The following is a 16,470-nucleotide window of genomic DNA, read 5'->3' as shown; positions in this document are numbered from 1 at the left end:
GTCCCCCACAGTTGAATATTGAGATACATTTCAACAATAATCATTTCCTTCCTTGCAAAAGCTTCTACAGCTCTATTTGCCAAGCTAATTTGACCTACCATGTATTTACTTTTTTAAAAAAAGGTTAACAGGTAAAATCAACACCACCGCTAAATTTCAAAGCCCTCTGTTAACAATCTACAGTGGCGCAATGTTTAGAATGCAGTATTGCAGGTTAATTCTGTAGGCTAATTCTGCTGACTGCCAGCAGTTCGGCAGTTCGATTCTCACCGGCTCAAGGTTGATTCAGTCTTCCATCCTTCCAAGATCAGTAAAATAAGGACCCAGATTTGGGGGGTGATATCCTGACTGTGTAAACTGCTTAGAGGGTTGTAAAGCATTGTGAAGTAGTATATAAATCTAAGTGCTATTGTATTTCATATGCAGAAAGTCCACGACGGCTTCTTATCTACCATAAACCACTGAAATCATTATCTTTGATCAACAATTACATCTCATTCCCCAAAGTCATAATTTGTATCTCCACAGCACTTGTTGTTCAGTAGTTTTTTATACAAATTGAACCACACCTCTTTAAAAGTTGTCTTCTGATTGAATATAATAAATCTATTTCACAATCTCCATCAGTTTTTGGATATTAATTTGGATTTATTTTTATTAATCTTAAATCCTGCTACCTCACTGAATTCTTCTATTTTTTGAATCAATTTAGGGCTGGTTTCTAATGGGTCTTCCAAAATAAATACCAAATCATCAGCGAAGGCGTGAACCTTATATTCTTCCTTCTTGACTTTTAAACCCTTTATTTCTTGATCTTCTCTAATTTTTGTCAAAAGTGTTTCTAATGATAAAATAAATAGAAGAGGAGAAAGTGGGCACCCATGTCTTATTCCTTTGGTTATGTCAAATTTTTCTGTCATTCCGTCATTCATAATTACCCTAGCTGTTTGTTTAGTATATATTTTTTCAACCATCTTTTCAAATTTTGTCCCGAATTCCATATAGTTCAATTGTGTTGTAATAAATTTCCAATTCAACTTATCAAAAGCCTTCTGGGCATCAAGGAAAACCAGTGTATCTTGCTTTTCAGGATGGACTTCATAGAATTCCAGAGTATTCATTATAATCCTCATGTTGTTTTTTATCTGTCGTCCTGTTAAAAATCCATTTTGATCTGGATGGATATATTTATTCGATATTTTTTTTATTCTCTCTATAGTTGTTGTGAATGTTTTATAGCATATTTAGTAAAGATATCGGTCTGTAGTTTTGAATTTGTTGCCGATCAGTGTCTTCCTTGGGAATGAGGATAATAATTGCTTCTGTCCAGGTTGCCAGTAACTTCACCTCCTCCAGAGCCTCATTGAAAATCTCCAACATTATCCATTGTAACGATTCTTGTATGTTTTTATATAACTTGAGATGGGGGTTGGGGAGATAGGTGGCTGTAGTTTCCTTTCAAACCTGCAGTAAAACCCATTCAGGTCATCTGCCAGTTGTTGATTTCCGTCAGCCTGGGAAGGTTTGCTGTAATCGGTGATATTTTTAAGAGTTTTCCACATGTTTGCTGGTTCATTTGTTGAGAACTGATTCTTTAGCTTTTCAGAGTAGCTTCTTTTTGCTGCTCTGATTTCCCTTGTTAATACATTTCTGGCCTGATTGTACAGCATTTTATCACCTTTTCTGTAGGCTTCCTCTTTGGAACGACATAGCTGCTTAAGTTTAGCTGTGAACCAAGGTTTGTAGTTATTGTATATTCACAAGTTCCTGGTCGATACACTTAAGTTTTCACAGAAGCTGACATATGATGATACAGTATCTGTGAGTTCATCTAAGTCTGCAGAGGTTTTCTATGTAAATCAATTTTGCCAGATCTAGAGCATCTTTTTCCTTATTGCTTTTGTAATACAGCATTTTTTTAAAATCAAATCGGTCAGTCTCTGTTTTATCCAATAAAATTTGTTGCTTTCTATATCTTCTGCTTTAATATCAAACAATCTTGTAAGCAACTTCTCGGTAAATTGTTTCCAAGCTGCATTAATTTCTTCTATAACCAAATAGTGTTGCTTCGTTGTATTAATGGGTCTGATAAAGGAGAATATTTGTAACTTAGGGTTTACCCAAACTAAGTAACATCATCCATCAGTGCTAGTAAGGAGTGGGGTTTGTTCTCAATATATATTCTAGTGGCTTGCCCTGTCAGTGTTAGTAGGGAGTCATCTTAGTAGTTCTTTGGTTGGGCTGTTTACTGTTAGCTTGTATTGCAGTTCCTTGATTGGGATAGTGTTTACTTCTTGATTGTTTGTCTATTGTTAATCTTAGTGTTATTTATTGTTGGTATTATTACTGTAGGTTGGCATTATTCATACTGAACAGAAGTTTCATAGATTATCTCAGAAATAGATCACACTCTAGAAGACAATGTAGAGTGAATGATTATATCAGGTACACAATCCCTATAAAGATTCATATTGATACAAGTAAGCCTCAGATGATGACCACTCATTCAGTGATCATTCAAAATTTAATGAATGAAGGGACTTACAGTGGCCCCATGGTCATATGATTGCGATTCAGATGCAATAGAAACTGACATCCATGTCTGAAGCTTGTGCAACAATTCCAATGCCTTCATAATAGATGGCAACAAAATTGTCTTCTGCCATGCCTACTCCGCTTGTTTCAGTGAAGACCTTGGGATTGGATCTGCAAAAGGTGCTGTCACAGAAACACAAATGGTAGAATCTCCTGTTTGCAATGCATAAAAAATGCTAAGCATTCCTTTTATTTTCTAATCAATTGGGCCTAATGAAAATGAGGACAGTAAATTAGAAACTATGGAGTCCTTGGTGCTCTCTGAGCTGACTGTATGTTTGCAAACATTTTATTATCCAATTTTCTTGATATAAAACCCCACTCTACTTTATCAAATAAAAATTTCTTTACCCTGACCTCTAACGGAAAAGTATTAGAAATTACTTTATAGAGGGCATGTTTTTAGATCTTTTTAGGTATGTTGCTGGGACTTTGGCCATGTATAAAAGTTGAAGTAGAGTTTAATTTTATGGCAACTTTTCACTCTCTAACTATGTCAAAGTGCGCATATGAATTTACTTATGGATGTCTATATATGTGTGTACATATACAATATGTGTATGTGCTTACATTTGTACAAAATATTGCTTATCAAAATCTTTAATATTCTCAATCCTTCTCAAAGGTTATATTCAGTTCTTTTTCAAACTAATTATTCACACCTGAAGTTACTTGTATTAGTACCACAAAGCCATTAAAGATGTCATCTGTCCTCCTTGGAATTGTGGGAGAAAAAAATACATACAAGAGGCATTCAAGGTACTTTTCTCCTAACTTTCCTTGAAAGATCTATCTAAGATTCAGCGGAGTTACATTCAGAAGAGATGAGTACTGGCATGGTTTTCATAGGTATCTATTCCTAATATACTCTCGGTATAGGAAGATGTCATCTTTTCCCAAAGGCTGCATGATACCCTTGCTTGCTTGGATGTGAGCATGAAAAATCTCAATAGATTTCCTGTCCACTTTTGGTGGCTGGACTTCATAAATGTTGTCTTGAGAGAAAGCAGAGATGGGTGTTCTGTGAAAAGTAAATAAAATAAAATGAATGTTAAACTCGGGAGAAATTTCAAGAGGTAAGATAGAAATTCTAGTCAGAGATTTCCTTTAATAGACATCAACAATACCATTCAAAGCTTCTCTTTCTTGATTATTCACATGGCAATATAAAAAAAAGTGAGTGACATATGCCATGCATGTTTTACTGTCCAATATGGTGCTTATTTTGTGACATTATTACATATTTTTAAATGCTTCCTGTGTCCAAAATATCTGCTACTGAACTGTAGCTCACAAAACTTCAGCATGCGGAAAAGAAGGAAAGGATGTAGTCACACAACCTGAAAAAAATTGCCTATTCCTAATGAAATGGAAGGACACGCCCCAACACTTTTCAGGAGTCTTCTGGCTGCTATAGCCTCTCAAGGCCCTGGAACATGATATGCTGGTTGGTTGGTTGGTCAGTGGGTCTATCGGTTATTAATTTAGTTAGTAATCAGAGGGAAACATTCTCGTATGATCTGTTTAATAGACAGCAAGGCTGGCAGAACCTCACTAATAATCTAATTTGATTAAACTTCCTCAAAAATTAGTGACTAACTTATCTGCTTCCCTATTTTTTGCTACAATTTATGATGATCTCTTAAGGAACTTATATCTGTGCTGGCTATGTTTATTTTATTTATCTTAATTTGATTTTTAATTCTACCCTATTTCCATGTTACTTGATGTCACCGAAGTCTGACAAATGATCAATGCAATTTCATTTCGCTGTTGACTAGAAGTTTAGGTGTTGGAATGAGACTGAAGAGATTAGTTCATATTGCTGCTTCACCATGGAACTCATGAGATGACTTTGGAGCAGGAATTAACTCTCACCCCAATCAACTTAAGTGTTATTATGTAGTTAAAATAAATACACAGAGTAGTGAGCTGTAGAAGAAAGGTGGGACATATAAAAGACAAACAATGTCATAATAATAGTAATGGTATAAAATCTAATTGGGCACCTATTGTTCTGCTTATGTAACTACTTTAGTCAATAGAAGAGGGACAGGTAAACCTTCCTCTTTTGCCACCCCTGCCATTACTAAAAATTGACTCTGAAAGCTTAGGGACTACTTAAAACCAATTTTGGTGAAAGGAGTATGCGTAGGAAGAGAAATGTCTCTTGTGTAAGTTGAGCAAAGAAATTTCTTATCTTTTTTTCTAAAACCCCGCATTCCTCATCTTCCATGATTGATTATCAGTATTAACATGGCAGACATCTCTTTTCTACTTTTCAATCAATTTGTTCTGGGATTTTCACTTCTATGCAGCATTCTACTATATTTCATCTGTTTCATTACTGTGATCGTGTGATGTCCTATCCTGGCTCTATAATGGCTTTGCTGTGATCCCACATATATGCCAAACTCTCTTAATTGTCTGGTTTCCTATTAGGTTTCTAGTCTTACATTTAAGTACACAATATGTTATTAATTTTACTCTTCCGATCCCACCATTCAAAAGTCTTCAAAAGATTCTGCTTTTCATCTTTGGCATTCTGAACATTAGAAACTGTCTAATGACATCATCTATTACTTTACTATTCCATAGGTCCATTTCATGAAAACACTACAAACTCTTAATGTTCAAAATAATTGGAAGACAATAACTTAGGTTTGTGCAGAGTCTCTATATATTGTCTTAAAAAGTAAAAGTGTAAATCATAATTCTGTTCCTCCAAGAAATACGATGTTACTTTTTAAAGTATCATTTTAATGTTTACTAGTTATTTTGTTAAATACAAAAAAGACCAGGATCCAATCTGGGTCAGTCACCAGGACCAAAAGTTTTGTCTTCCAAGCTTTTGAACTTATGCTGCAGCTCATCTTCAGGGAACTTTTCTCTAGCCTAGACAGAAGTTGGCTACAGAGAAGTTCTCTGCAGATGGGCTCAAGTATGAGTCCAAAAGCTTGGAAGACAAAACCTCTGGTCCCAGTGACTGACCCAGACGGGATACTGCAACATTATCCTGGAACAAGTATATTCACCTTCATTCATGACAAAAAAGACCATAATCATTGAAATAATAATTGAAATAATAATAATAATGAATGATAAAAAGATTGGAAAAGAACTTTTGAAACATTTTAAGTAGACAGATTGAGCACTCCATACTTACAAATTTATAACTCCGTCTAAGTTTTTAGGAGAGAAAGTTTGGGAACTTTTTTCTTGCTTCTGTTGACTCTGTCCCAACTGAACAAACCTATGAACAGAGACAGAACAAGCACACTGGGAAACATACTGTCTGAAATAATGAAAATAATATGTTTCTTGCAGACTTTGTAAGAGTCATATATCAGTAAGAGACATCAAGTTCCATTAAAAGCAGCTTGAAAATACAATATCCTTTCCTAGAAGTTAATTTGTGAGTGAGTAATGCAGGAATTGAAATACTTTTAGGCTAGTGCTAGACATTTGAGGGTCTTCATAGCTTTCTTTTCTCTAAAAGCCAAATACATTTTATTCAAAGGATCACAGAATAAATAAAGACAACCTTTTACTATTATCATGCTAATGTACAAAGGTAAGACTTTATTATATTTATAACCCATGCATGTAGTATGTATCTTACATGCAGAAATATATATGTGTTCTTTCCCTAGATTTCATCTTGTGAGAATGAGAATTGAAGAAGTCTTTATGTGAACACCCATCACTAATTCACTTGAACTAGATTTAATGCCCAAAAGCTTAGATATTGGTCAGTAATTGGTTCCAATGAGGCCTATTATGGAGCAGGCTAAAGAATACCATACTCTAGCTCCATGCATTACAGCACCAGGCTTAAAAATACCAGCATTAGCAGAAAGGTGCAATATCTGGAATCTTCCTTATTCTTTTCCATACATTACTGTGAAATCTACAGACAATGGAGATTTGCTCTTAATAACAAGAAATTGTGGACAAGGTGAGTGATGTGCCATGCAATAGATGGCAGAGCTTGGCAGGCTTTTTAAATCAGAGCTAGAGTGGCTAGCATCTTGGATTTAAGACTGCGGAAATCTAGATTTAAAATTACATTTAGCAACGCAGCTAATTGTGTGGTCTACCTTGTTTTATACTGCTGTTTTAAATAAAAAATGATTCAGCATGATGATGATAACTACCACCCATACTTTTTACTTTCAGATTTTCTTGGAGATAAAGATTTTTTTTAAAAAAAAGAAGATATATGAATTTATTTTAGAGATACACAATTAAACAACTTCTTAATGATCTATACCCACTAAACTAAGCAAAATAAAAGCAATCTGTGAATTCTCTCACTGAGGTGAGTACAATGTAAGTGAGCATACTTCTGGTTGAAACATCGCCATTTTTCTTTTCTTTTTCAAATATTTAGGTTTGCTTTCTTTCAGCATTAGCAAGATAATAAAAAACCTACCTTGTATATATGCTGAGATCATCCTCTGAAGGAGATTCTGAAAGATTAATTCCATAGACATCTTTGGTAGGTTGCACTACATTCTAAAACAAAGTAAGATAAAATTTTAGGGGTGATATGTCTTAGATTGTAAGTTTATTCAAAGATTTCAAGAAATACAATTTAAAAAGCAGCAATAGCCAACCCACTCCTCCAAGAAAACAATGAAATGAAATAAACCCAATAGCAAAGCAGAGGCACAAGTGCTTCCCAAAGAAGTAATCTTTAAACACAGAAAATTTGAAAGGACATATATTGCATTGTGTTCAAATTAGGCAAGTATTATTGTACAATACACCCGAGAACCAAACACAAACATAGAATTCAATAATTATTAAATGTAATACATATCATAGAAGGACTGGGTTTAAAACTACCAATACAACAATTCCTAATACAACTTTTGGATGTAACTGTATTAATTACAGTACACAATTGGGGCTACTGTCTCAACAATGATACCATGAAGCTAGGAGATTTGTCAAAAAAAATGACCATGTTATTATGGAAATAATTTTAGAAGCCTAGAACATATCCCCACTAAGAAGAAATGTGACAACTTAAACCATTTTTAGCTTTTAAAAGAGAAGCATCTGGTTATACATACACATTTGTGTTTATCTATATGTGAGACTGTGTGCATATATGTTCACAGCATGTTATTCATACATGATGTAATAGAATATTCTTAACCACAACATCAGCAACATCAGAATTCAGTCTCCAATGAAGCTACATGCAAGGAAAACCAAGGCCAATAAAAGACGTTTTTGTAACAAACCCTTCTGTACAGTATATAGAATTGCTTTTTACCCAATATAGTACATTAAGCTGTTATCATTAGTTATCAACTTTATGATTCAATTCTGAAGTTACTGGATTCAGATGCTAGTAATTCCCAGATTTTGCTATCCAGACATCTGAATAGAATATCTTACTTGACCAGGCAAAAGAATTCATCTGACCTAATTACCAACTTTCACTTATCTCTGCAAAGTTTATGAGAAAGTTGCTACAAAATATATCCTGTTTAATTCTTTGCTCTTCTTATTTATCCCTTTTAGTAACATGGTTGATAGGCTAAAAGGAGGGCTCATCCTTCCTTTCCCAGAAGGACTCTGGGTTTTACACATTCTGGCTACCTTCTTGCTGTAGCATTACTACAGCAGGTAGTTACTTGCTAACATCACCTATCTTCCACAGAGGAAGATTGCCTTTACCTAGAATCCCTCTCACTTAACCTTCCAGGATGTTTACTGATAAATAATAAAAACAATACGTTGATAAATGCCACCTCTTGCTTTCGTATCAAGAGGAGTGTGACTAGGGATAATCAGTCCCCCACCTTCTTTGGAGACAGAGCAATCTCACAAGCAATAAATTAATTTCTTTAGCTCTTTTAAAAAAGGAGTGGGGAAAGTGAATACAAACATTTAAGGCCTAGATACAACTTTCAATAGCAAATATGGAGCCAGAACAGACAGAAGGTTAAGAAGGTTCTGGGTAATCATAAAATATTGTTAATCTGAACTCTGATGCATAAAGGTTCCACGTTGCCTAAAAGAAGACAATTTATTGACCATGAACCAAGAGCTTAAATTCTTCAGAGATAGTAAATTAAGCTTAAATACCACACAGAAAAAGGAATTCTTAGCTAATCTTTTCCTACACTGGCCTTAGAGCATACGTTACCACAGTGTCAATTATGCTGTGCAGAAATCCTGTTTCCTGCCAATTTTCATTTCAAACTGAGGCTGAACGGAAATAATCTCTTACTGGTTTCCCAGCCTCTTGTCTAGCCATTTCTACTCTATAGTTAAAAACACCAATCATTTTTCTCACCAGAGAAAGGAAGGGAGATCTCCCTGCATACATGCTCCTAGCTACACTTCAGGGAAAGTATCTTTCATCAGGAATATTCCTTTTGAGACAAAGTTATATACTGGGTATATCTGGATTTGAAAATAACAGTCCAGAGTCCTGGTAAAAATTTGGCTTCATTTGGTTTATAAAGCAAATTCCTTATTAGAACTTTCTTCATACTCAAGGTAGGAATTACACAGCTACCTCTTGTGTAAGAAGAACCTTGACATATTTGATATTTCTGGTTTTTGGTCAGATTGGCCTCACAGAACAGGCTCTTCTTATGCTGTTTTTCTGCTTCAATCACTCTCTAAAATAATTGCTTTCCCCCCTGTAAGATATAAATCGTCTCCATCCTACAAAGTCAATCCATTTGGCTCCTGATCTCAAGATCTCTCAACATCCTCTCAACTCTCCATCTCCACTTCATTTATTATATTCAGCAACAGATATATTTGCTCCAACTAAAGAACTTACAAGCATGGTTGCCTTGGCTATCCTATGCTTCTCCAAAGTAGTTGTAGTGTGAATGAAACTGTAGGTCTGCTCTCACCAAGTACCATAAGCTGGAATGCTTGATGCACAGCTACAGTATCTGCATCTCCAGCTTCCCCACAAAAGAAAGGCAAGGTTCAATGAAGACTGAGGAAAGCTGCAAACATGGCTGTGATAAGAGAATGCAATTTATAGGCACTTCTGTCATTTTAAACTGATTTCAGAGCTAGGCAATGTCATCAGGACAAAAGCATAAATCTGACTCTAGTGATATTTACTACCCTGTATAAGAGGAGTGAAAAAGAATTAGGCTATTGGATTTGATTTATAGAATGCAGAATAAGAGTTGGAAAAGATTTTGGAAGTCTTCTAGTCCAACTCTCTGCTCAAGCAGGAAACCTTATACCATTTCAAACAAATGGCTGTCCAATCTCTTCTTAAAAATCTCCAGTGATGGAGCAACCACAACATACGAAGGCAAGCTGTTCTATTGATTAATTGTTCTCACTGTCAAGAAATTTCTCCTTAGTTCTAGGTTGGATTTCTTTGATAAGTTTCCATCTGTTACTTTTTGTCTTGCCTTCAGGTGCTTTGGAGAATAGGTTGTCCCCGTCTTCTCTGTGACAATCCTTCAAATATTGGAAGACTGTCACCCCAGACCATCTTTTCATTAGACTAGACATACCTGGTTCCTGCAATCGTTCATCATGTTTTAGCCTCTAAATCACCTAATTTTTTTTGTTGCTCTTCTTTACACTCTTTTCTAGTGACTCGATATCTTTTTTGTATCACAGTGACCAAAGTTGGATGCAATATTCCAAGTGTGGTCTTACCAAAACAATATATAATAGTACTAATACTTCACATGACCTTCATACTATTTCTCTGTTGATGCAGCCTAGACTGCATTGGCTTTTTTGGCAGCTGCGGCACACTACTTGCTAATACTTAAATGGTTGTCCACTACGACTCTTAGATCCCTGTTCTTTACTGTAGAAGAAGTTACTAATTAGAATGCATGTGCTTGCATGAGTCAGGTTATCTAGACATTGGTACTATACTGTATCTTACACCCTATGGAGAGACAGTATTTGAATATTTTGATGTCAGAGGACAAAAACAAAAGCTTTTTTACTCCATTCACACACAAACTCTTATTTCTATCTTTGCAACAGGGAACATCTTCCAATACACCTGAAAGGTAATTTTTACAGGGAGAACTCCAAATACTTCTGAAAAACCCTAAGAAGTCTGAGATCATCACAAACAAGCAAATGTGTGCAATTAAGCAGGTAATTCAGCAAAGCATCGGAAGAGAAGAAAATTAATAGAATCTCAGATACGGGAGAAATGCAATATTGAATCATACATGATTAGCTATCTAAAACCGTTCACAGGAGTGCACTGCATTTCAATATTCTGATGCCAGTTCTTCTTTTTTTAAAAGAGGGAATTTTTTTCCATATGTTAGAAGACAAATAGGTTAGGCTACTTGGGAATTTTAGGATCTCTGAACAGAGATAAATGATCTGCAGTTAAAATGTTGTAGACACCTGCTTTTAGGAAGAGACACATGTGTCTCTGAATATTATACAGGAAACTTAGATGCTACGTCTGAGATTTCTAATACTTTTATTATTATTATTTATTTATTATTATTATTATTTAAATTTCTATACCGCCCTTCTCCAGAATAGGACTCAGGGCGGTGAACAGCCAGAATAAAAAACAATACATACAAAATTTAAAAACAATTTAAAACAATTAAATATTATTGGCCGTAAATTAAAATAACCCAATTTAAAATCAATTTAAAATTAACTCAAGCCAGCCCCACTAGTTGAAATAAATGGGTTTTCAGGGCCCGACGAAAAATCCGGAGGTCTGTTATTGTACGTATCTCTGGGGGGAGGTTGTTCCAGAGGGTGGGCGCCGCCACAGAGAAGGCTCTTCCCCTGGGGGTCATCAGCCGACATTGTCTGGCGGACGGCACCCTGAGGAGGCCCACTCTGTGCGAGCGTACTGGCCGGTGGGAGGCTATTGGTGGCAGAAGGCGGTCTCGTAAGTACCCCGGCCCTAAGCCATGGAGCGCTTTAAAGGTGGTCACCAACACCTTGAAGCGCACCCGGAAGACCACCGGGAGCCAGTGCAGCTCGCGCAGGAGAAGTGTTACATGGGAGCGCCTCGTCGCCCCCATAATCCCCCGCGCGGCCGCATTCTGGACCAGCTGGAGCCTCCGGGTGCACCCCAGGGGGAGCCCCATGTAGAGAGCGTTGCAGTAGTCGAGGCGGGAAGTGACAAGTGCCTGAGTGACTGTGCGTAGGGAGTCCCGATCTAGAAAGGGGCGCAACTGGCGTATCAGGCGGACCTGATGAAAAGCTCCCCTGGCCACGGCCGTCAAATGATCTTCTAACGACAGCCGTGCATCCAGGAGGACGCCCAAGTTACGAGCCCTCTCCGTGGGGGCGAGTGATTCGCCCCCAATAGCCAGCGATGGCGTCAGCTGGCTATATCGGGACGCCGGAAGCCACAGCCACTCGGTCTTGGAGGGGTTGAGTCGGAGCCTGTTTCTCCCCATCCAGGCCCGCACGGCCTCCAGGCACTGGGACATCACTTCAAGGGCATCGTTGGGGTGGCCTGGGGTGGAGATGTACAGCTGGGTGTCATCAGCGTACTGATGGAACTCCACCCCGTAGCCACGGATGATCTCACCCAGCGGCTTTACATAAATGTTGAACAGAAGGGGCGAGAGGACCGACCCTTGTGGCACCCCACAAGCAAGGTGCCTCGGGGTCGACCGCTGCCCCCCTGTCAACACAGATTGCGACCGGTCAGAGAGGTAGGAGGAGAACCACCGCAGAACGGTGCCCCCCACCCCCAACCCCGCCAACCGGTGCAATATGATACCATGGTCGATGGTATCAAAAGCCGCTGAGAGGTCTAACAGGACCAGGATAGAGGAGCAACCCCTATCCCGAGCCCTCCAGAGATCATCCACCAACGCGACCAATGCCGTTTCCATGCTGTGCCCAGGCCGGAAGCCGGACTGGAGCGGGTCTAGATAGACAGCTTCATCCAGGTACCGGGGAAGCTGTTGCGCCACCACACTCTCAACAACCTTCGCAACAAAGCGAAGGTTGGAGACTGGACGATAGTTAGCCAAAATAGCCGGATCCAGAGAGGGCTTCTTGAGGAGGGGCCTCACAACCGCTTCTTTCAAAGCGGCCGTCAGGACCCCCTCACTCAAAGAAGCGTTAACAATCTTCTGGAGCCAGCCTCGTGTCACCTCCCGGGAAGCCAGTACCAACCAGGAGGGGCACGGGTCCAATAAACATGTGGTTGCGTTCAGCCGTCCCAGGACCCTGTCCATGTCCTCGGGAGCCACAGGATCGAACTCCCCCCAGATAATCTATTGATTTTCAAAAGAAATTGTCATTTTTTTAAAAGTAAGTATAAATTGGTTGCAATGTTACAGTACAGTGCATGTGTCAACACTACAAGTGTTAACATTACCCAAATTATTTTGTAGGACTTTTTGGCGTTTTTAAATTACTGGAACAATTATTTTCATTACCTGTTTTTGTCTCTTGCATGTTCCCATAAGCTCCCTGTGACTCAGAGAAGATGAGCCAGGCAGGCAATGGAGCAAGGTTAATTTTGTGCCATGCTGTTAGGAACAGATAGGTGCTTAAGTGAGAAAGAAATGGCCAGAGTCCATGGCAAGCCAACAGACAAGGGAACAAAGATCTGCTTCAGGATATAACATTTCAGGATTATATAGGGAAAAATTGTAGTGAAATAAGTGTATTTTATGCATTTTCTTAATAGTGTCTTCAGGCCATAAGATCTCTGGTGAAAGGTAAAGCAGCCTTCACAAAGAGAAGGGGAAAAGGAAACAGAAATATGAAAACAGGAAACTGAAATGAAATAAGAAATAACTAGAAGAAAAAAAAGAATAAATATAAGAATACAAAGAACAGCAGAGAAGCGTAAGTAATATCCAAAAACATATTTAGAGGTATAATGTTATAGTGAATGAAAAGGAATAGGAATGGATAAGCAGAAATGGGACATGTAATGTATGATTTTATTTAAAAAAAATTCTTCATTTATGTGTGTAAACAATGCTTCAATCCACAAAAGACTGTGGTAATAAATAACACATTAGTGCTGTTCCTTTTTTTCTGATCTAGTACTATTCATTAGATATCTACAGTCAGTTTTGTTCATATTGGAAATATCTGTAGGACATACTTAATCATAAGTGCTAGTTAGCACACGTCTGTGGCTGCTGGTTCCTATCTGAACATCAGCTTAATTCTAATTCTTCATGGGTTTTTTTTTTTCACTAGTGTGTGTAATCATAAAATTGGATGAAGGATGGATTACCAAACTACAGCTGTGTTCTCTAGACAACTCCAGCCAAAAACATCTTCATTTTGCTTCTCACCAACACATGTAATTTTAAACAAACCATGGTCAGTTAATTTGCTAACCCTGCTGTTAGGGGTGAGGAAAGAGTGGCATTAAGAGCATTAGGGCTCCTTAAGCGTGACATGATATATTTCTATCAATGATCAGGATTCCAGAAAAAAGGGAAAAAATCAATTATCACAAAACGTATGATCAACACAAAGCATTTACTATTACTCAATTTAGAGCATTTCCAGTAATTAGCAATGTATCAAGACTAGTGACAGAAAAGAACCTTGCAATCTTCTTGATAGTCTCAGAGTACTGGCCTCAGAGCAAAAGAATAAAATCCTCCTCTAGTTTATCTAGGCCTCTACCTAGAAGCAAAGTAGTGATTTTGGGACAAAGGTTGGAGTAAAAGGAATTAAGAGGCGCAGCTCATTAACACTCATGTTGCCATCTAATTTCCCCAACTTCAGTAAGGCATAGCAACTCAGTTTTGGGGATGTTATTATATTTCCTCTTCGAAAGCACTAAAAGAACTAAAAATGGGCCAACATTTCAGATAATTTTTTGATGTTGTGTATTAGAAGGATTCCACAAATAATCTGCAATAATGAAGATTTTCCCATTAATTCTCAACTTACGCAACTATAGCCATGCAAAATCAAAGCAGGTAAAATATCAGCAGTGAGAAAGAGTCTATGTGTGCATATTCAAATGCACACCTCCAAAGAGATCATATGGTTTTTCCAGATGAAGGGACTAAAATATTTAATATTCCAGGGATATCAGGATATTATGCTACATACCCCACCAAACCTCCTCTTTGGCATCTAAAAGGGAGAATAAACTTTCAAAATTAAATTTAATTCAAATTAAATTCAAATTAATTTATAAATAAATAAATAAAGTAAATAACATAATCAATATACCAAATGTAAATATTTAATATTTAGATATTAGATGAAACCCATACTTGAGGGCAATCTGCTTAGTATAAGAGCATGGTCTGGCCCTGACTTGTTCTCACTAACTACAATTTGAACATATTACAGTTCTCCAAATTTGGGAATCACAGTATCAAATACTGTTAATCTGATTAATATAAAACTAAAAGCAAAAATGTTTGGACCTGGACAAGTATCCAGTGGAGCTCATGCAGCAGAAGTTACATGCACAGCTTGCAGCTTCCAGATACTCTTCAAGGGTAGTCCTATGTACAGCACATTGTAGTAGTCCATGCAGGAGATGACCAGGGATGAGTGACTGAGACAAGGGCTCCCAATCTAGGAAATGCGTATAGTTCAAAGTTGTACAAAGGCTCTCTTACTATGACTGCCACCTGCTCCTCAAGCAGGAATCATGAGTACAGGAGGATTCCCAGCTTATACACTAGGTCCACCTAGGGCAGAGCAAACTTGTCCAAGACCAGAGATGGTAAACCCCCAGATAGACAGGAAACCCGTTTGCCACCCACAGCCTCAACTATGGCTTGTAGTCCCAATCTGGCCAGAAGTATAAAATTCTTCTTGAGAATTTTGTTCTCAAGACAAGTTTTGAAAGACAAGACACACATTTTGATCTTTGATTGTCCATACAGTTGTGCTCTGAACTTTTCTCTGTACAATCATAAATGTCCAAGTTGTGCTGAAACAAAATTGCCAAGATGCCTCATCTTATTGTGTTTACATATCTTCATTAACATCACCAGATATTGAAGCAGTATAATGGTAGTGAATCAGTCTGCACAAGGGTATCATCTGGCTAAATTAGTATTCCTATTTGAAAATGTAGTATTAAGCTATATTTCTACATTAAGCCAAAATTCTATTAATCCATTTTTCATTCCTGGCTGAATTACCTAGTTTAATTTAAAACACTGATACATATCAAGTACTTCACGGTATATTTTCTGCATGAAATCTAATCAGTTGCACAATCCCTTTTAAAATTGCTTTTTAAGTACTCCATCTGCTTTCCGAGGTCCCTCCTCAGTGTTTTTATTTTGGTTTTATCTTCTTGTGATTGCCTTTGAATCTTAGAAAAAAAATGTCTCTAATGCAGAGAGATAATCAGATGTGTAAGCCTTTGGTACATATTGAATACAAAGCAGAAGAGCAGATATAAAATCGTGCCCGTCTTTGTGGCACCCCAATTTCTTACTTCGGTTATTTTGGTATTGTCTCCAGTATCTGATATTTTCACAGGTGTTGAACGCTGAGAGGTAGCACCCTCGTCTTCTTTATCAGTTCCAGAATCATCCTCAGAGCTGCTGGACAGGGCCTCCTCGCTGGGTGGCGGAGGAGCACTAGCAGCCGTTTTACGTTGCAGTACCGTTTCTTCTCCTCGGTTGCTTTTGTTCCTGAGGAAGGACAGAATTGTGAATTCAAGAAACAGAAATAGAACAAAAGGATTCTTCTTCTTTTCCTTACATTAATTGGTGCTAGGTTTTTCCCTCTTGATATTTCATCCGAGTCAAAGCTGCACTTAACCTTTGATTAACCTGCCAGAAGTCACACATTTAAAAATAATAGACGGACAAGAACCATACCAAAATCTGACTTAATTTCATGTAAATTTCATTAAACTTCAGTAGTTAATGAATTGAAATTAACAGTAGCTTGTTT

At 37.6% G+C, this 16,470-nt stretch overlaps 1 protein-coding gene across 1 annotated transcript in view; it reads right to left on the bottom strand.

Moving 5' to 3' along the window:
* Positions 1–3,179: 3,179 nt before the first annotated feature.
* FIG4 (FIG4 phosphoinositide 5-phosphatase) overlaps positions 3,180–16,470 on the bottom strand; it is an 84,842-nt gene continuing 71,551 nt past the window's right edge. The window contains exons 20-23 of the mRNA XM_034409148.3: positions 16,007–16,205; positions 7,031–7,113; positions 5,762–5,848; positions 3,180–3,616 (exon numbers count right to left, since the gene is read on the bottom strand). Of these exons, the coding sequence (XP_034265039.1) occupies positions 3,439–3,616; positions 5,762–5,848; positions 7,031–7,113; positions 16,007–16,205 (547 nt within the window). The 3' untranslated portion in view covers positions 3,180–3,438. The remainder of the gene's footprint in view (positions 3,617–5,761; positions 5,849–7,030; positions 7,114–16,006; positions 16,206–16,470) is intronic.

The sequence above is a fragment of the Pantherophis guttatus genome, chromosome 1 (assembly GCF_059756535.1).
Source record: "Pantherophis guttatus breed Tessera chromosome 1, ASM5975653v1, whole genome shotgun sequence".
NCBI classification, from domain to species: Eukaryota; Metazoa; Chordata; class Lepidosauria; order Squamata; family Colubridae; genus Pantherophis; species Pantherophis guttatus.
The sequence above is the reverse complement of the archived record's forward strand: the minus strand, read 5'-3'. Positions and strand labels throughout refer to the sequence as shown.